Genomic DNA, 21,794 nt, shown 5'->3' with positions numbered 1-21,794 from the left:
CCCTAGGATTTAAGGGTAGCACAGAGGAAGTTAACTTCAAGGCTGTCGAGGCGACGAAAAGAAGATTAGAATGCTGGTGGTCGAAAAGCACAGAGTGGAATATTGCCTAGGACAATTACCACCCGTAACAAAGGTGAAAAAAGTATTTTGTGCCTAATAAGCTTTTTGTGCCTGCCTTAAGCAGCGCTAGTATTAAACCAAGAGTATAAAACATAGGAAGTATAGTAGTCCTTTTTGGTGAGATGACACGTCATCACCCCGCTACAAAGGGAAAACCAATAGCAATCTTCATCATCACCATCATTCCTACGTTGTGACCGAGTATAGTAGTACTGCGGTTGCAGCCCCCTTCCTTAAACATAGATTGTGAACGGATATGAACACTATTGGGGATGACTTACTTTGTTTTATTAGCAATGTTAACTGCAGACACCAGAAAAAAAGAGTTGGCAATAGTAACGGTTGTACGAAGAGCTAAGGCAACAGTAACAGAAATAGTAATTTTTGGGATGGAAAATTTTCCCCTAGACAGAGACAAATGATGGATAATTGGGGTTAGGCACTGTTGGGGAGGGACTCATGGTTATCGGCGTTCCCTGGTTTACCGTAGTAGCCAACGAGATCAACACCACGGAGATTTCTTTCTTCATCAGCGTTTTGAATTTCCTACTTCATTACCTTTACTATAAGTTAGCCAGCACCTATGCGAATTATTACTTTCCAAGCTTCGTTAAAGGCCCGCAACGGGAGAATCTTTGCCTAATTCTAACCACGGGAAATTTATACCCACGTGTACCACTTCTTGCCGCGATGAGAAGTTCCTGGGTACCCATAAGTGGCGTAGGTAGAAATAATTGAAAAAAAGAAAAAATAGCTTGCGCGTAAACATAATTTCATTTTCATTTTTTAAAATCTAATTTTTATTTTGTTTTTGCAAAGTAATATACCGATTGGGAGTGAACAGAATCGACTAAAAAAAGGCCGAAATGCGCTAGGGAGGGGGGGGGGGAGCACAGCTCAGAAAATTTCGGGGGGGGTATTCTGACACCAAAACAACTCCCCGGTTACGTCTCTGGTACCCACAGCCAAGCAGCGATTTAATAACTGTTCTTAATATCGATGTCACAGAAAACGTCAAGTTACCAAGGCGTATCGAGCCAGCGAAGTTTCCACAAAGGCTAAAAATAGGGACCATTTACCAAGCAGACCTATCTTCGTTTAGGACTGTACACACGACAACGTATGTCGTCGTTCGAATCACACTACGTACTGTCTTTTCCACTCCCTTACGGTGTCCACTTGTTTTATTTTTATTTTTTTTACTCTATTATGCACCGTATATTATTCCACGCATGCTGCCAGCAAGTATGAACGCTTTGCAATCATGTTCCTTCGCTGTCGTCATAACCATGTCCACAGCTGCACCAAAAAGTTCGGTGGTAAATTCGACTACAGCCACAAGAAACGAAAAAATTCACGCGTCTCCACGAAGTGAATCATGACGAGTGGGTGAAGCACTGGGGATCGTTCTTACCGTAAATCACCCGTGGCAATGCTCACTCGCGCATGTAAATGAGTGACAACGCGTGTGTACAGTATATGCCATTCCAACCCGATAATATTCAATTTAATCCAATTCAATCCAATCCATCTAAATCCAATCCAATCTAATGCTCCTCGCGCATGCGCAAAACTGTACACGGACGCCAAGCCCCGTACAAAGTGAGGTACTAAGGTGCTTCGCCCCTAAACCAACGAGACTATCCTCCGCCCTATCCGGTCGTCCCGCAATATCTATCTCTACCTAGCGAAGCAAGGCGTGTAAACCGGCCGGCAAGTTCCCCCCTCCCTCCGCACACACGACTGTTAGTTCTGTGCAGCGTTGATGGAAAGCAGTGCGGGTTGTAAAAAGTCACACACGACGACGCCTACGCGGCAAAATGTTGTGCAGCGCATGGACAGCCATTGCCCTTGCGCGTACGTCAACTTAACCCGTTAAAGCGCTGGACACATGTACGACTGGTACACGCGATTCGCATGCGACTGATCGTTACGATTGATCGTTAGGACCCGTTTTGGCGTCGATCGCTGGTCGGAGGAGGCTCACGACGTGCGTCTGGCAAGCCAGATGCAGTCGTGCCATCGTTGCAATCGTCGTGAGGCCACAGCCAATGAGAGCCCGCTGAGCCCCAACCCCCCGCAACCGGCGTGCGTTGCTCTGCTCGGCTCGGGTGTTGGAAAGTTTAGGCTTAGCAACCTGGCGGATATTTGATTGCCGCTATCTGTGTAACTGCGAATGACAATCCGTAACACAACTTTTCACCACACTATCATCCCTTTTCTCGCATAAGTTACTTCTTTTTAGCGATCAGATTGATTCAGAAGAGCAGCGACAAGCGCGGTTGCTACCGTGGTCTGCGCCGGTTCGAGCCGCTGAGTGTGCCGAGCTGGCAGGCGCGACCGGCGTGTGCGCGGACTGTTTCCGAAGGCAGAAAACACTTCGCGATTGCCTGCTTTATCAATTTCTTGCGAACAAACGCGCGGAATCTACAAATTCAGCTCAGCGATCGTCGTAGTTGAACATCTGCGTAGCCTGTTTCGATGTTTCCGCGCAGGTATTGCCATCTCTCGACCGGTCGGCGCACCGTCCGCCGCGCGCCGCGGGGACCGGTCAGCGTATACGCTTGCATCGCGGCAGATATCTGATCGCCGCTTTTAAAATATGGCCTGATAACAATCCCAAGCACAATTTTTCCCCACACTAACACCTACTTCCTCGCATGTGGAACTTTTTAGCGATCAGATTGATTCAGAAGAGCAGCGACAAGCGCGGTTGCTACCGTGGTCTGCGCCGGTTCGAGCCGCTGAGTGTGCCGAGCTGGCAGGCGCGACCGGCGTGTGCGCGGACTGTTTCCGAAGGCAGAAAACACTTCGCGATTGCCTGCTTTATCAATTTCTTGCGAACAAACGCGCGGAATCTACAAATTCAGCTCAGCGATAGTCGTAGTTGACCATGGAGCAAAAACGGTGGGCGGAGCGACGCCGACGACGCATCGCATGCACGCATCGGGTCATGTGTCTCAAATTCACGCGTACGACTAGTCGTGGTGACAGTCGTAACGATCCGTCGCATGCGAATCGCGTGTACAAATCGTACATGTGTCCAGCGCTTAATACGTTGAAACGACGACGACTGTGGGGAATGGAAGAACGGTTCGAATGGCAGGCTAGAACTAAGCTATTCGGTCAGCGTGTTGCGTAGGTCACCTTGAGATTGGTTCAAATATAACGCACCCGTTCGTTACGAATGGCGATTTGATTACTCACCCGGGTTTTAAAACTTTCCTTGATAGTCTCCACGCCTTTTCGCTGTCGCCGACCTGTTTTTGGAATGCGTTAAGAGATTACGCGAACGCTCACCACTTGCTACCCAATGTTCGTTTTATTTTGTAATGAATTTAACTAATGACCCTTTGTTTATCAGTAAAATGACGCATTTTATTCTTTGTTACTGTCTCAAATTGTCATTATTACCGGCACATTTATTGATTCGTTAACGACTGAATTAGCGGTTCTACATTAGGATACCATGACATTAATTGAACCAAAAAGCAATCTATAGTCGGGTACAACTTAAGAACGGCAGCTGAAGTTGCAGCTGTGCCTCGTCACCGCAGCCGTCACTCCGCGCGGCGCAAGCAGTGCGTGCGTTACTGGGAATATTTTGAACATGGCACGAGCCGTTTCCGCGATATTTTGGACTCAATATGCTTATAAAGTACTGCAACGACGACAAACAAATTACGTGAGAAAAGACAGACGATATCACGCGTTCATTGCAATCTCTTTTCAAAGCGCGCGCGCCCGGTTGACACCCACGTCCGTCGCTTAGCGGAGTGATACCGTGCATGAGCTGTTGCCGTGCTTAACTTGTTCCCAAGTATAGTCCATTTCAGCGTGGTGACCTATACCGTTATAAACACACCAGAAACGGCAACCAACAACTACTCAAGCCGGGAATCGTCGCGCACGTCACACAGGCATCAAGGCGCAGTGAACTCTCGTTTCAGATCCTACCCGCAGCACACATTCCCACTGCACACAACTGTACCGAAAGGTTTTTGCTAAGCCTTTTACGCCTTCTGCGAGTATACGTGAGACGTGGACGTACAACGGCGTGCAGCGAAGACAATACCGGGTCGATGCGTCGAGTATTGCCACTCGCTCCAGTGAACTCGCCTCCATCGACACGAGGCTTCGGGGGGGATGGGGGGGGGGGGGGGTAGGGGGGGGGGTTGCGCCGCTTCGCCGAGCTCCAAAAGCCGTTCTGCACCGTTGCGCCTACGCTATGTCGTGCCGACGTCCGCCGCAACCGACCGAACCCGGGAAGACAGCGGAGATGGGTCCAGTTATTAAAAAGTGGGGACCTTCGGAGAGGGGAAGGGAGGGAGGTTCCGGAGTAACGGGGAAAGCGGGTTCGAATGGAGGAGGAGGTTCTGAAAAGGAATGTATCGGACCCCGATGACAGTGTCGTGCGTCGTTCGTTTCATATTCTTCATGAGAATTCTGTGCTCGCTTTTGTTCAAATCCTTCACTCGTCCCCCTTAACCGGATTTTACCTTTTCTTATACGAAGCTGCTCTTGTGTTCTCATGTGAAACAAACCCGCATGCTTACCCTTACTCTAACCGATTACTCCTATCCTTACTCCGACGATTGCTTACTATTGAGGCAAAAGAAAAATCTGGATAGGCGTCGACTTTCTCCAGCAAATGGAGGGACCGGAATTTAAAGACTAATAATAATGGCGATGCTGTCTATTACAACTGCACGTCCCGCGCACGCGCGCGCACGCACGCACGCACACAAACATACAAAAAGTTAACTCACACAGAGCAAATACTCAAGGATGTAACTGCTAGATAAGAACAGGCAATAAAAACTGAGAAAGGAACGACACAAACGGTTTCGCAACTCAAGGAACTATTTGTTGGAAAAAAGCTTCTTCCCGTTTACCTTTTCCCTTTGTGTTTGTGAGCGCACGCGTAGTTCTGTTGCTTTTTTTTTTTTTTGCCCCCAGTGCGAGATTTGTGCCCGTTCATTCAACGCCTCATTCCCCCACGCTTGCAGAGCGTTGCCGATCGGGATCTCCGGGGGGAAAGGATCCCCAGTCGCCGTCGGGAACGCGGGATCGAACGGGGAGCGCCGGTTTCACCGATGCCTCGGCCGCCGACTCTCGAGGAGCTGGCGACCAGTCGTCGACGACGGGAGGACGCGACGGGTGAGCTTGGTTCCCTTTTTCTGCATCGTGTTTCCCTACCATCTTTCCCCCTTTTTTACTCACCCACTTCTTTTCGCTTCCCTATCCGCTGCGTCTTTTTGTTTCCCTAGGCTGCTCCTTTTTGTTTCCCTAGGCTGCGTCTTCACGGTTACCCCTTCTTCCCAATTCTTGGCGGGAACCACCTTTGGGCGTCTGCCAAAGCCGACAACAGCTTGGAAAGCGATTAAAAAAAGCTCGGGAGGAGAAACCCTCAACATGCCTAACTTTGTTTAAAATTTTGTTTAAATTGTGCTTATCTGCATACTGTGAACGATATAAGACTAAAGGCCGGGATGCGACACGAGCGCAGTTTTGAAGGTATGTTTGAAGTGACGGAATACCCAAAAATGCCCCAGCCATGATCTGTGCTGTGCGCCACTAAGCTTTGGGAGCGTAGGAGAGTGGTTTTAATAGGCATTTGCACTAACCCGCCGCGGTGGCTCAGTGGCTAAGGCGTTGCGCTGCTGAGCACGAGGTCGCGGGTTCGATTCCTGGCCGCGGCGGCCTCTTTTCTGATGGAGGCGAAAAGCGAAAACGCACGTGTGTACGAGATTTCGGCGCACGTTAAACATCCCCAGGTGGTCAAAATTAATCCGGAGCCCTCCACTACGGCGCGCCTCATCCCCTGCGTTGCGTCGGCGCGTTAAACCCTACAATCAATCAATCAATCAATCAATCAATCAAGAAATTTCCATTACTTTTCTCCGCGGCGATTTGCAGATGGTCCGTAAATATCTCTTCATTCCCATTATTCTGTTTGTTCGAATCGATGTTTCTGTACCTACTGGGATATAACACTAGTATACATACAAATAAACTAGTGTGCGCTGCTAATGGCTACAGATTATTATATGCAAGGGAACGGGCACAGTTTCGAAAACTTACTTCGCTATGAGGGAGGCGGTGCATGTAATTGACACCTCTGATAGGTTTGTCAAAGCAGGGGTGGTACCTTAGTTGCGTACATCCTTGTGAACCGTGAATAGTATGAATTAACATAATCGCCTCGCTCATTGTTTTATTTATCTTTACCGTATGAAGTGAGTTACTCAGTATTTGTGTTTAACACGAAGTATCCAGCTTAGAGAAGCCTCACGGCGAGGATATAACGACCTAACGGCGGCCATTTTTGACACTCTGCATGCCTACTCTAAAATTGGAGGATAAAAAAATTTGCCGCCGTTTCACGTGGGTGATTTGTGGTTAGCTCGAAAACGTGGTGCTGTCCCTTGACTATCCTTCGTTTAAAAAGGCTATACATAGTTGTGTTAAAAGTGGTTACGCATATACGAATTGGCAGAGACATTCACACAGCACACAATATTGCAGCGGCAGCTGCAATAGCACACATTCATTTCCAGTACTTTCCTGTACATTATTTATGGCTACACTACTGTGAGATGTTTAACTTTGCTAAAGACGCACAAGTTGAACGAAGTTTAGTTAGCTAAACGAAAGGCGACTGAGAGAGAAACGACGTGAAACGAGGCTAAATTTTGCATATTTAACCCGGATTTCGCACGGCGTCCTGCCGCACTATCGACAAACGTTACTGCGCCATCCTCGCCTACCCTAACACCCCTACACGCGTACGCTACGCTGACAGCAACCAGCAGAGACAGCCCAAGGAGGCGGCGCAGCGCAGCGCAGCTTAACGCAGCGCCAGGAAGGCTTCCGCCACAAAGATAGACGTGTCTTGCTGTTCTTTCTTGCTGCCGTGACATCCTTCCGCTCATCCGCGAGCCACTCTGCGCATGCGCAATGCGCCTAACCGTTGTTGAGTTATTGATACACGTTCTTTTTTCTTGCTGGCTGGGTATTCTTTCGCTCAGGAGGCGAACCAATGCGCCTAACCGTTGTTGAGTAATTCGCACAACCACTCTTTTCTTTCCTTTTCTTTTTTTTTGCTGGTTCGGTATTGTTTTGCTCAGTATAGGTGAGCCACTCTGCGCATGCGCTGAGCGCCTTGGCGGCGTTTAGCAATGGTACGCAACCTCCACTTTATTGCTGGCTCATCTTTCTGTATAGGGCTGCACAAACTCGACGAGTTCTTTTGGTTTATCTCGCTAAGTAACCCTAAAGAAAGTGTTTCAGTGTTTAGCTTCTGCAATGGCAAGTCAGTGTGAACGAGGTGTGACGGCACTTGCAGTCACTGATTTCTGGAGAAGTAAATGAGTTCAGGCACGGATCAGAGTCACGTCCTTGCTTGAGCAGAGTCGTGTCCTCAAGCGCTATGGTGACGAGAGAACACGCGAGATCTATGAAGCTTTTATGATGCACCGCGGCGGCCGCTTTTCTGATGGAGCTAGGCGAAAAGCAAAAACGCCCGTGTGTACGAGATTTCGGCGCACGATAAAGACTTCCAGGTGGTCGAAATTAATCCGGAGCCCTCCACTACGGCGCGCCTCATCGCCTGCGTTGCGTCGGCGCGTTAAACCGTATACAATCAAAATCTTTTATGATGCACGAGCGAGCGGGCGTATGCGTCAGCAGACCATCAGTCGACTTGTCGCCCGAGGAGATAGTATATCTACAATCTTAACTTTTTGCCTTCTTTTTATGTTCTTCCTGCATTTTCTTATACTGCGTGCGCGCAATAAAATTAATTCAGTTGTTAGTCGGCGGCCCTGTTTGTCTTTTTCTTGCCTTCCGTTCCGTTTCTGTGCGCTGTTTTATTTTTTTTTTTTGTCAGGATTATGAACCAACTAGCCCGTCTTCACACTCCAGTACAAGAAGAAACGACTTCTGTTTGTTTGCTTATTTGTTTTAGGCAGCCGTTTAATGTGTTCGACAAGAAATGGGACAGTGAAAGCTTCGCGTATGTAGATGTGTTACCAGTTTCGGTCCTTTGTTTTTTCGAAAACGTAAAGCTCTTTCAAGTACAGCGAATGAAGCGGCAGACGGCGTCACTGGCGTTACACGGCAGGTTGTCTACCACTGCGCATTGCATAAAACAATCGCGGAGTAGGAGCGTTAAAAATGTGCCCCGAATTCGCGCACAAAAAAAAATTGAAAGTGATTAAGATTGCTAGAACTTGACGACGAGTGCGTAACAAGAAAACAGGAGTGAAATGGTTTCTAGGCAGCAAGTTCAAGTAAGACTACACTCACGAAAATAAACATATTTAGAGAGGTAAGGCAAGGAAGCGGCAGAGAAGCGGACTTTCATTTTTCTTAACGTCTGCTCACGCCAAAAACTGTAGCTCTTCTTCAAACGAGAAACGGAGCAGCAACAAAGGCGCAACTTCCCAGCTCCGAGTTCGGCGGATGAACCGACACTACGATGAATAAAAGCGCAAAAAAAAAAAAAAAAAAACACATGTCACGGTAGCCATTTCGCTGTCATGCAAATGCTCTCGATAGATAATTCAATTAGGACCGCGCGCGCAGCTTAGGGTCGACAAGATGTTCTCCGCTGCTCCCGGTCGTGTAACCCTCCACTGGCTCGGGTTGACTGCGGCTCGGCTCGACTTGGCTCGCATGACCGGAGCCGAGATCGACACACTGGCTTGGTCCCCGCGACTCCATGGCTGCGCTAATAAAAAGAAAGGGAAACAATAGCAGTACGAGAACGGGAGAAAGAAATAAGGGGATCACTTTGAAGGGTACAAAAACTGAGATGTTGAGTGGGACCCCCCGCGCTCTAACAACGATGTACTACTGCCGCGAGTTCAGAAGTGAGACGACGACGGTCGAAGCCGACATCGCCGGCAACGGGACGGGAAGCGACAAGCGGCCGTGCTTTTAGTCAAATTGCCGGCGCGCTGACGGGAGCCGTCCGTTTTCGACGTCGAGGAGGACGGCTGAAAGTTTGTCACTGCATATAAGGCCTGCCAAAAAAAAAAAAAAAAAAAAGATTTTCCAGTGGTGCGGCGTACTAGGGGAGCGAAAGGAGCTGCTGACATCAGTTCCGGTCGGCTGACGCGACACAGCCGTCACTCAAATTGACGGTGTCAGGTGAGGGAGAGAGCGAAGTTGGGGATGGCGGATTTAGGGAAGGGGGCGAGGTCCGGACGCCGTTGTAGGGGGTGGGAATATATGTTAGAGAAAGGGAAAGGGTGGGATTTGGGAGAATCTTGAAAACAAGCATAAATGAAAAAGGATAACAGAAGAACGATACGCGTGTGTGTGGGCATGCGATATCGCCGCCTATGAATTGTCCGAAATAGAAAAAGAACAACAGAAACGGAAGAAAAGAACCGTTAGATGGCGCGTTAAACGCACGCACGAACACACGTGACCCGGGCGATTCACAGGCTCCCGGGGGCGTTTCCCCAGGCGAGCCTTTCTTTCCCGGTATAGGGAAGCACGTGCGTTCAAGCGGAAAGAGATTCTCCCATTGTCCGTCGCTGATACAGGAGGGGGCGCAGATCGGACAGGCCTTTCCCGTGCTCCCGCTCAACACATTGCTTGCGTGGAAGGGAGTGGAGGGGGTTAGCGAAAAGACGGAAGCGACGAGGGAGCGGCGTTCGACAAAAGGTCTACGTTTGGGAGATATAGCAAACTACAGGAAGCGCTGGTCAAACCTTTGGACAAAAAAAAAAAATGTGGTTGATGCCTCTTTCATAGGAATCGGTAAAACACGAAAGTGGAATTGAAACAGGAGCGTTTATTGTGCATCCATATGAACTTGCACATCGCTATTTATATTACGTGTCGGTGTGGCACCGTTTAGACGCATCAATGTTAGACACTGGATTGCACGCGCCGGAACATTGCGGAAGCCCGTTTTAAAACCACAGCCTATGGAAAACCGGGCGAAGGAAACGGAACCGAAACCGAAAGCAGTAGGTGGCGGAGGGTGTCTCAATTCACCCGCGTCCCGCGTACACGAAGACGCTGGCACGGAGGCGCCAACTGTCGGCGCTCATTAGTGTTATGATCAACTACTTCGCTTCCTTTCTCGCGGACGCCAGCACCTCCTAGACGGCATCTGAATGAAGAAAATAGTGGGAAAGATGCAAGGCGCGTTCGTAGACCTACATGCGCATGAATTCGTGGCGCAGTGAGCAGAGGGCTGTACAATCCAGGGGCGGTATTCTCGAGTTTTGTCTCTTTTGCGCCCCTTTCGAAAGTGTCCCTTTTGGCGAGCCCTGATTGGCTAAAAGCAAACAACTGGAAGTGACGTAACGGAAGCGCGGCAAACCTACTCCCAACCTTTCTCCACGCTGCCAACGTCCACTTCTTAACCAGAAGTACGTCACGATGAAAGGGACGCAAAAGGGACGTTTTCAAAAGGGACAGTTATACGAGAATACCGCCCCAAAACTTTTCCTGGCGACGTCATTTCCGTGACGGATATGACGCCGGTGAGGAGCTGGTGTACCCGGGCGTAAAACACTTTCGTGTTAAAAGAGATTGAAAGAATGCAGTACGAAAGTGCCGAAATAGTCATGCGACGAAAGGAAACATCTGACGCCCTTTTCATGAGGAAAGGGGGTTGAAACGCGAAGCTTTCTCCGATAGAAATGCGAAGTACGCAATCCAATCAGCCAAAGCCCAAATCTATGGCAACGCCGAGCTAACCGGGTGTGATGTTACGATTCTGTATCTATTAGGTACAGATGATTCTGTATCTATTAGTTAGCTCGCATTGTCGCTGATTTGGACTTTGGCTGAATGGATTGTGGGGTTTGGGCTTGGGCTAGTTGGTAGCGGTAACCCGTGACTCCGCGTAGCGCAAAAAAAAAAAAAAACGGTCAAAGACAGAGAGAGGCGACGGGCACAAGCGCTCGCTTGTGTCCGTCGCCTTCCTCTGTATTTGACCGTTTTTTGTGTGTGTGCTACGTGAAGTTATGGATTGTGAGCATTTGTATCGGAGAAAGCTTCTCCTTTCATCATCATAATAATAATCATTACCGTCATCATCATGTGCCCTCTCATTGTGGAAAGTTGGCTTTCGCGTTTTACCCTCATCATAATCGTCATGTACCTTCCTATTGTGTAAAGTTGGCTTCCCTGCAGTGCGTTTTGGCGTATAACATCGCCATCATTGAAGAATACAAAGCTTAATTCGCTATAAAAATGATCTAGTTGGGCTTCTTAGTCAATAGCAAAAGGTCGCAGTGGTTAATTTATATTTTAATTGTACTTTTTCTTTCTTTCTTTTTTTTGAAACGCGATATTTGACGTCAAAGGTAAACACGACCTCAATGGCTGGATGTGGATTAAAAAAAAGCACCCGCTGATCAGTGGAGTTAGTAAATGTCTAATAAGTGATTCAAAGGGGAGCGAAAAGTTATTGCGAATGCGGAGAGACCTGAGCATATAGCATTCAATAAAGTTTATTTGGTTGAAGGCCGTTTAAATACTATTACTGCAGAAACGACAACTACTAACACACGCAAAACAAAGCAAGAAAATTCCACGAGCCTTCCCTGATTCAACCGTGTTTTATTTCCCTCGGTGTGTCCCGTTGCTCGCCGCAAAGCGTCCAGTCACTAGAGTCAGTACGTTCGGTTCAGTCAGTACGAGACCAAAACCTGTCCAGCAATGCCCATGTAGACATGAACGTACACAATTTTGTTTGCGGGTAATTGTGTTATGAGCTCCTTGACAATTTGGAGCACGCTCGGCGACGTCGTTAATCAGGCGGTCTTGTCAGCGCCCGAGATCGCTGCTTGAAGACTGAAAACAGGCTGGAACGCCGCTCGGGACGGCGTCACATTTGTCGCGCTGAAGCGACACCGCATCGAATTTGATAGCGAATTAGTCGGCACAGATGATGTCAGTGGCGTCAAAGTTCTTCTCGGATACACGCGCATAGTTGCAGTCGAAGCTGGAGTCACCCGTTTCTTGTCGCGGAACGGCTTGCTTCCGTTTCTCGAGCTGCTCTCCACCGCTGGGAAAACCAAACAGTAAAGCTCCTTCCGTTCTACACTTGTACCAGAACGGTCGCCCGGGACACAACATGTGTTTGACTTCCGTCTTTTACACGAACTAATTAAGCCTTATAATAATGAACAGCGTGAGAAGCTCGCTGCGCGTCATTCTCGCACCAGACACTCTACAGGCCCAACCACATGAGCGCGTAATGACGACGTACTCGCGCATCGACGTGTACGCGCTGACGCACACCTCGCCGCAGGGGGCGGATAGTAACCCCTTGGCCGCCGCCGTAACCGCGGCGGTCGCCGCGCAGCCTAGGCCTAACGCCGCAGTACCGGATTCAACCAGAGCTTGCATTTGCCCTTTCTGACCATTAAATTGCATCCGAACAACGAACGATGAAAACAAAGATCTTTTTTAGCGGTGGAGCTGTTATAGCTGGCTGTAATGTATGACGCGTAACGCATTCTAAATACCAAGAAAATGTCGAGCGCTCGTGTGCGCTTGCCTCGCGGCGACCGCCGAGCGTCCCCGGCTCGCGCAGTGGCTTTACAAAAAAAAAAAAAAAGGGGGGGGAAACCCCCAAGCAGCACCTTGCGTTGCCTAGCAACCAACGCCTGCTCCACGGAGCCGCGACGCGACTCCAGGAATGCCGCGCATGCGTCGTGCACGTACGCGCCGCCCATAGAGATAATATACTGACTCTAGAGGGAAAGCGCGCCGCTGAGCCAATGCATTGGAACCGTACGACACACAGTGGCAGACATGATACAACAATTTCAAGGTTGCCAGCTGAGCTTTTGCTTACTAAAAACGGCGAAAGTGATGGGTTGTAATCTGGAAACGTGCTACTGTGGCGTTTCCGCGTCCGGCTAGCGAAGCATGCCGGGATTGATTGTAACATGGCGGACCGCTGGCCAGGCGGATTTTGTTAGGCGCCGTCGACAGCATTGCGTAGTTTATCTCCTGTGGGTAGGTAACCGACGTGTTTTCGGTTTAGCATGTGACTTGTATGTGCTGAGACTATTTGAGCAAGATGTGGCAACGTTCACACAACACTTGCGCGCAAGCTCGAATGCGACTGGTCGCATGCGCGAGGACGCAAGGAATCAGCTGATCCGTACTGGGCCGCGCAGAAAAATGAATCTCTGTCATGATCTCCGTGCATTTTTGCGCTGTGCCGCTTTATTTGCCATTCTGTGACATTTTGCGAGTCGCTCAATGCTTTTCAAACGAAGTGAAGTGAACTGTGGCTTTAGCTGAATGTGAAACCTTTATCGACAAAAAAAAAAAAAAAAAGAACGTTATCGCATGGGCCAACGCTGATATTGCCGGTGAGTCGCGGCCCTTTGAAGCACAGGAACGAAAGAGCGCGGTCGATCGCAGGCCAACGGAGTGGAAGAATGCATGCCAAGGTAGTATGCGAAATTCAGTCAGCGGCGTGTCCCGTTTTCCTTTCTGTCTGTGTTCGTCAAGTTCTAGCTGCTTTCCACCACTTCAAAAGGAAAGCTTACGGGACTGAATGGGCAGTATTAAATGGGCAGCAATTTGCCGCATAGAGCGCGCGAGGAGAGAACATTGACTTATTGACTTATTGTGACTGATTAAAAAAGAAACCGCATTTCGTTACCTATTTTTTCGTTCTACCTTCACGAACGTTTGCGCGAAAGTTCGAAGCACGAAGAGCTGTAAGAAGTTCAATGAATAAAACAACTGGAACCGAACAATTATAAAAGCTCCTTTTATTTCTCTTCCAACGGGAACGATGGCTGGCTGCCACTCCGTAGCCTATAGTGAACTTGCGGTAGTCAAGGTCAGATCGGAATCGCTGTTCCGGCGTCAGTTCAGGGGTAATAGATAGGGTGCTCAACGTGAAGAAACGAATGACAGTCTCGCAAGCGCCCGGGCAGGAACTTGCTCAGCGCGTGCATCTGAGTTGTACCAGTTGTGCACATTTTGTACGCACGCAGATCTGAGCTGGAGACTGCACACACACACACTGCGTAAGTCAGGCGCAAGGGCCTCGCCACTTCCTAGCACACTTAAAGAGAATCGAAACCAAAACTGAACTGCGCACTTACTCTTTGTTCGCTAATTAGAGCTTAATTACACTAAAAGTTTTTTACAGAGCTAGTTTTAATTATTAAGGCAATTATTTGTAACTATTTTGCTTCAGTTCTTTGTTTAAGTTAAATAATTACGTAACAACTTTTTAGAAGGCTGACTACAATTGATCTGGCAACCATGAGAATTGTATCATGTCAGCGCCTACGATTCGTACGGTCTCGGAGCTCGCTTTACCCCCCTGGCACCGCCGCTGCGCCCCAGTTGTCGTCAAGGGCTACCGCGCATGTAATGCTTGGCATGAGGAACAGGACGATATCGATGCATGTGACGATGGCTACTACTGGCACTATGCAAAGCGATGGTGGAACATGTAAACAAACAATTTCAAACATATACAAATGCGTGGTGACGTCTCCTTCAGTGCTCACGTAGAAAGAAATCCTGGAGCTTCGCTTTGATTCAAACCTTGCGCGTGACTTAGTGCAAGCTTCGACAGTTGTATTTTTTTTTACATGCCAAACCACTTTCAACCAGAGAATATAGGCGTAGGAAATACGTGACCGAACCCCGCTTTCGCTATACTCGGTGACAACTTAAGAATGGCACCGGAAGTTGCCGCTGTGCCTTATCACCGTAGCCGGATGTTTGTCCGCGCGGCGCAAGAAGGGCGTTACTGGGAATATTTTGAACATGGCGTGAGCCGTTCCTGTGATTTTTTGGACTTAATATGCTTATAAACGACTCTAGTGACGACAAACAAACTGCGTGAGACGAGGCAGACGATATCACGCATTCATAGCAAACCCCTTTCAAAACACGCGCGCACTGACGTCACGGGTCCGGCGCTTTGCGGAGTGATACACTACATGAGGTGGTGCCGTTCTTGAGTTGTAACAACCGAGTATACCAACTCCGCACGTCAAGCAGCCGTCCACTCAAACGCTGAAACGGAGCTGGTTTCAAAGCGTGGTGTGCGCAGCAGCAGTGCGTCGCTGGCTGCGACTTTGGAGTAACAAACGCGTAGCAATGCGTTCGGCGTACGACTGAGTACGCCGGTTTTACGCGGGCGTGTGGTTGGGACTTGAAGTGACCGCGTCCCCGTCGCTCTGGCCAGCGCTACGCCGCCCCGGGAGCGTCACCCGTGCAGATGGTGGCGCCACCTCGCGGCATCCAAAAGCAGCATAAGTTCGCCCACAGAGTTGCGGAGCAGTTTCGCGACCAGAAAATCATTGAATGACTCTGACGGAGGGGGTTTTGTCTTTTTTAGCACTCAGCTACTCGATTTAGCAGATGTGGGTGATTTTAAATGCATATCGATCTCATTTTGCTTCGTTGCGACTACTGGCGATGGAATAGAGGGAATGGGGGCTGCACTCGTTCTAACAAGAAAGAATACCCCGGATTATGGCACTGACGGATTAGTCCAAGTTCCCGCTAATTTAGGATGCTCTGATGAGCGCTGTAGACAGACGGCTCCCATTAATCGTCATGCAGCCGCAGCGTCCTCCGTTCTACCACGTCGCAAATGTGGTCTATTGTAGCCAGACCTTTCCGCGGTGTACTCATATATCAAACTACAGCAAAGACGGAACACCCGCTGGCATTTGCACGCAGGTTAACAATACGGCTACAGATTGTAATTAGAATTGCGCAATACCTCAGCGGTAAAAAATAACGCCCTCTGGTGTGGGGTGGCGCCTCGATCACCGCAACCGCCATTAACAAGGTTAGCGCAGTTTCGCTAGGAGACAAAGTGGCATACATAAAAGCACTCCCCAAGTACTGAAGTAATGCGCCCGTTACAAAAATCGCTATCTGCACCAGATAAGGCGAAACCGTATCAGGAAACGCTATCCCTAAATCGAGTAAAAGCGCGCAAAAGGGTAATCAGCCAGAAAAACACGGCGAAACTTCATGCACGCACTCCATTTTATAGTCTACCGCGCTTTCCTTTTGTATTGGGAGGGCCTCTCGGATTAGCAAAACGAAATGGACCATTACATGTTAACCATTTGAACTAACGGTAACTATATGCCTGGCTGGCTTGCTCGCCGCAGGTCCCCTTCGTCGTCGGGCGCGGGTGCTGGTGTCGGGAGCAGTAGTGAAACGCCCGGCACCGAAGATGGCCAAGCTGCCGACGAGAGGTGAACAACGTCTCTAGTTTCTGGTAGAAAGATAGAAAGTTCTGTAGAAACTAGACTTGTGTAGATTCAACAGTCGCTGAGGGTTTTATTCCCCGCTTCTGTTGCCGTCGGCGGCACACGGGGTCCCGCTCCCACACCGAAAACAATTTTTATTTTTGCGAAGACTGTTTTTTTTAATAGAGTCACCATGTATGGGTAGGGTAGTAGCCAACGTGGCACTCGTGCGCTGCGACGACGTTAGGTTTCAGAGTATCGACACTCTTTTCTCTCATTGTTGGATGCCGTGGTCATTGGTCTAACCGCGTCACGTGACATTTGTTTACCCCGCGGGACCAATGGGCGCAGACGTTTTGGTGCCTCTGTGTTGCCGCGCGCGCGTTCTTCGATAAATCGTGATTTCCAGAGTGCAGTGTAGCAGTATGACGCGTTGAAAGTGAGTTTTTAAGGCCCATGCAGAGTAGCGATGCCGTGCTGCTCTGTACTGGGCTGTTTCAACCGGCCGGAAGGTGGAAGACACCTGCTTCGCTACCCTCTGGGAAAGAACGACAGTGGCCTATAACATACAGCCACTAGAAACGCTGAACTTATTTAGTGGCTGTAGCCTAACCTAGAGCCACTAATAAGCTGAGCTAACGTAACCGAGCCTGAACTTGTCGCACCGGCGCGCTGTCTCGAAATCGTCCAAAAGTAACCACAGCTGTCGTGATTGTAAAGCGGCGCCCAGACCAATTCCGCCCTTCAACATCAGCCACAATAGGACGCATTAAGCTGGCCACCCCTGCGACAGGCACCAAAATGGCTGCCGGCGTGAATAAGTGTCGCTCATGGAGGAAAGAAAAGGTTAGGAGAGGCCCTGAAGCCGAGTCCCGCCATGACTTGAGCCCACGGAGCCCAGCACTCTATCCCATCATCCTTTGCTGTCTCCGGTTTGATTTGACTAACACGGCGTCGCCCTGCCCTCCCGCTTCGAAGCGAAAACAGCTTCGTCGCTAATTCCTCGGTGCGATGTAATCTTCTAAGCTGTTGATTTCGCCTTCAATTTGCCCATTCTAACCCTGACCCAAAGTTTCAATCGAAAAACGGCCTTCGTTTTTGAGATAGAAGGACGATTTTTCAGCTCTTAAACCTGGCAAAGTAGCGTTTGTCGTCGTCATAGCAACAGGCTCGCGGGATGGCGAATGCAGACGCCTCCGACGGCAGAGTTTTCAAACTGGCCTAATCTAAAAACGTTTGTCGTAGTGACTGCGCTGGTTTGCAAGCGTAGCGAAGTAGCCACATACCAAGCGCCTTCAAAATCTGTCCGTTCTATTCGCCCAAATTTGGCCGCCGCAGTTGTAAACAAGTAAGCAACATTGTCCATGGGCTCAAGAAAAATCACGTGACTTCCTCCACACTTTTTGCAATGCATTGGGGTGATAGGGGCCTCTCCTGAGTATTCTTTCCTTCATGGTGTCGCTACTCTGATGCGTAGCTTATTCAGTGGTTCTACGATGACGGAAACCGCAGGACTTGTCCCAGGCAGATTGTTGCCGCCATTCCTGGCACGGAGAGTAGAAAAGCGTTCATACTCTGCCGCTATCACGACTGTTAAGAGCATGGCTACCACAAACCATGCATGATTGAAGGGTCCACGAAGACGAACACACGTGTGCATCGTGCGAAACAATGTAACAGCAGAATAACAATCACAATCACGCCAATTTTAACACAACTTTGCTACATTTTTTTCGCTACATAATGCGGAAAACACACGCAAGAGTGTATGCAGCCTCTGTACGTCAACTTTGGCATTTCCTTTATGCGTCACAGGCTCTTGTTCTTCTGACCGGCTGCCGCTGACAGAAGCCACTAATAAACGTGATTGTGCGATTGTAGGGGTGCCTCTGGGTCCTTACGATAGCACCACTGTAGTGGTAGACTACAATTAACCCACTCATCACTACAAAGAAATTAAAAAGAGCGAGAAGGACGTGGACAGGAACAGAAGTAGACTGTACGAGCGCTCTCCAGTCTACTTGTGTTTCTCTGTCCCCGTCCTTTGCTCTCTTTTGAATTTTAGGTGCGGAGTACCTTAGGACCGCGCAATGTGCACCCGCGTCCGTGCGCATAGCACTACAATCGCAAAAAATCACACAGGCACCGGCAGGATTCGAGCCTGTGTCTGGTACACCAGACAGAGTTAGTGTCAGTCGTCTTACCCATTGGGCTACGACCGTGAGTTAGTACCCGAGAGTCAAACGGCTTCCTCCCTCGCCTGTAACGATGCAGAGTACCTTAGGACCTCCCAATGTCCGTCCGCGTCCATCCGTGAGCATCATCAATCGAAAATCAAGCGAAATTCGGTTAGAGCCGTGAGTTGCAGTTTCATTTAGGGAATAATCAAGGTGCAACTCACGGCTCAAATCGAATGACGGTCGGGGCGCAACTTGGATGTCATTTCGAGTCCCCGTACTCAGAACCCTCCGTCATCATTCACGGAGTGGAGATGCTGCCATTTCTTCGAAGCCACGAACGAAATCGCCCAACGAAGCATTTTATTACGCTCATCACTGTTTCGATACTACCCGAATGACATCTTCGGAGTCGTTGTGTGGCGGCATCTTTTAAGTTTGTTATATCAGTTATTTTTTTTATGGAACAACGTTCTTGGCGACGCTCCAGAGTCAGTACATTACCGATCTCAGGGCGTAGCGATATAAGCGATGATCATTGTTCATTCGGCTTCATTGTGTTCCGTTTTGCGAATACAGCAACATGAGTGCATGATCTTCTTTTTTGTGTCCGTGCACTAATGAATGTGATGATTTAACAGCGAATAATTGTGCGTTACACGGGCGGGGCCATATGAATTAGGGCGCACAAAAATTCTCTATTTGGTTTGTTTAGAGCCACATACTATCGAGAGAAACTTACAAGAACGAATAGCTGTCATCGCGCTACACAAATGCTTTGGACCTACGCCAGCTGTACCTTCCCTCCACGAACAAACATTTAGGTTTATGTGGGTTGAAGAACATATCCTTCTCTTCGATTTTCGTCATCATCATCATCCTCATCAGGCTATCTACGCCGGATTTTCATGTGAGCCTAATAACGCGCCCTTAACAGGGTCAAAATTGATTTTTAATTGGCTTCAGTAAGCTCTTCTTTCAACAGCAGGGCAGTTTAAGTTTGAGCTCTGGCCGTGCCGAACGTTAACCGGAAACTCCGCCCGGTGAAGTGGAGAAAATGCTAGGCCAAGAAGTGCGAGGGACAGGGGCGAGGAGGCAAGGAGCCGACGAGCAGGTGTGGGGAGTGCGTGCCTCAAAAAAAAAAATGCTTCACGTGGCTGGAATCGAACCTGGGTCTCTCGCGCTCTGAATGCGGCATCTATCCGATAGCGCTATCATCTTTTTTTTTTCTTTAATGCATGGAAATTTTAGAGAACTTCAAAAGACAAGCCACTTAACACACAACATAAACACTAACAGACAGCAAAGGGCAAGGACATCAGTCGAACAAAGATCAAAACTCGGGCAAGCAAACACACGCATCTAAAAGAGGCAGCCACTCTGGTGGATCACTCTGCGCAGCATAAACGCTCCGCACCAACGCCGCCTGTTCCCGAAAAATGCACTTGGTCGGTCTAGGGGGTTCCGCATGCCGATCAGTTATGCGGCACTTCCACAAGCTAAACAATCCTAGGAGAACGAAAACGTCATATGGCACCCGATTAACATCTTCAAATGGCAGGAAGCGAATGGTGTACGGGGTGATGTCGATGTCCTTTTTTAGTGTCCGCTGCAAAACGTCCCAGAAGAACACAGCGTCCCGGCACAACACAAAACAATGATCAATTATCTCTGGTTGATTACAGAGGCGACAATTGTCCGACCAAGGAATAGACATGCCTTTTTCGCATAGCCATGTCTTAACTGGGAGTGTGGAAGAATGAAGCTTGAAGAAAAATGGTTTTGCATTTGGCGGGATACACATGCTCGTTACGCGTTTTAAAACATTGCTTTTCTGGTGGCCTAAGTAAGGCTGGTGATAAACAGGCACCGGGAATAAACTTTCAATAATAATCGGGGCCCTCAGCATTTCCTTTGGGTTTGTAGCGCGGGCGTTGGCTTCGGACTTTGTCTGAGCTTGGCTTCCGACGATGCCAGTTTAGATTTTGGACTTTAGGAGGGTGGATTGTGGACTTTAAGGTAACTCAGTTTGCATGAAGAAAGCTTCGCTCCTAACCATCTTCCTCTTAAGTAAGGGGCAGGCCTTGTTCGCCCACTACATACACGGCGCTAAGCGCAGAGGAAGCTGCTCGAAGCACACATATTCAAGGTGACAAAAAAGAGACGCAAAAGACACCAAAATGATGATCTGGATGGGTTAAAATGGGAAAGTAGAACGTTGCTAGAAATGTACCCGGCAAAGAAGTGCGATGGAGGAACTAAAGTCTTTACAAAACGTCCGAGTGTAGCCCTTTGCTTTTTCAAGGCCGAGCATGGTGTTTGGGAGCGAAGAGTTTTGCGAAGCATACCTAAAAAGATGGAGCATCCCTGTCTGCAGAAAGAAAACAAGATCCGATACAGTTGCTTGAGATGTGGTGGGATCCATTCACGAGAAAATGTGCTGCTTCCCGACACCTTAAGGTTTAAAATAGCACACAGGAAGCAAACTACAAAGCCACTGAAGTGGCTTAAATGATATTTTAATAATAATGAAAGGAAAGGGGAGGGAAACATAATGGAGAACTTCAGTAGAATTTAATCTGACCCCGTTGTGCTAATTAGGAGGGATGTATTTCATATACGTGTATTACAACCTGCGTCCAGACGGCACACGCCTCGATGCGAATATATTGTCCGTAGCAATAAATACAAAAATCCATCACTAAATCAATCACTCGAATCGATCAAACTGCTGCCCTCTTAGCCTTGTAACCATCTTCGCGTGCGCGGGTCCTAAATTTGTTACTTTATCATTTATTTGGTGTATGTCTTATGTTTTCGCAGGAGTGCCAGTGCGGACGAAACCGTGAGGTGGAAGTGCGCCGTGTGTTCGGTGAGTGACAACGAAATTCCCACTTATGCTGTAGACTGCTGATTACTAGTTAATAACCCGTTACTAGCAGAATTAATTGCACGCGTACCATTTACAAGTTTGTAGAGTGTCGGTAAAAACTTCTACACTTCCATGAAACTGGTGGGAGACCTGCACTACGGAAGGCGCGTTCCTTACACTAATGATAACTTGCCTCCTAATGCACGCCACCGAAAGGAAAGTTTGGCTCGAACGTGTCTGTGGTGTGTCATTGCTCTGCCCGGAGTAAACTAGAACACCCGACGAATATGGGATTGACCTGCCGACGTAGGGTAATCGCAACGACGTTCTTCTACTAAACACGGGGTGTTGGGTTCGACTCTCGTCGGCAATGGGCGCGAAAAGCTGTGAGAG

General features: G+C 48.7%; 1 protein-coding gene across 2 annotated transcripts in view; it reads left to right on the top strand.

Moving 5' to 3' along the window:
* Positions 1 to 21,794, top strand: part of LOC144161910 (uncharacterized) — a 79,384-nt gene that overhangs the window by 54,972 nt on the left and 2,618 nt on the right. Inside the window, exons 10-12 of one of the 2 annotated variants that reach the window (XM_077692466.1) lie at positions 5,130 to 5,280; positions 16,272 to 16,358; positions 21,353 to 21,401. In XM_077692466.1, coding sequence (XP_077548592.1) covers positions 5,130 to 5,280; positions 16,272 to 16,358; positions 21,353 to 21,401 — 287 coding nt within the window. The remainder of the gene's footprint in view (positions 1 to 5,129; positions 5,281 to 16,271; positions 16,359 to 21,352; positions 21,402 to 21,794) is intronic. The other variant, XM_077692467.1, reaches the window with a different exon arrangement.

Source organism: Haemaphysalis longicornis, unplaced genomic scaffold, assembly GCF_048455015.1.
Source record: "Haemaphysalis longicornis isolate Haplotype H1 unplaced genomic scaffold, Haemaphysalis longicornis Haplotype H1 scaffold_12, whole genome shotgun sequence".
Lineage (NCBI taxonomy): Eukaryota > Metazoa > Arthropoda > Arachnida > Ixodida > Ixodidae > Haemaphysalis > Haemaphysalis longicornis.
The sequence above is the reverse complement of the archived record's forward strand: the minus strand, read 5'-3'. Positions and strand labels throughout refer to the sequence as shown.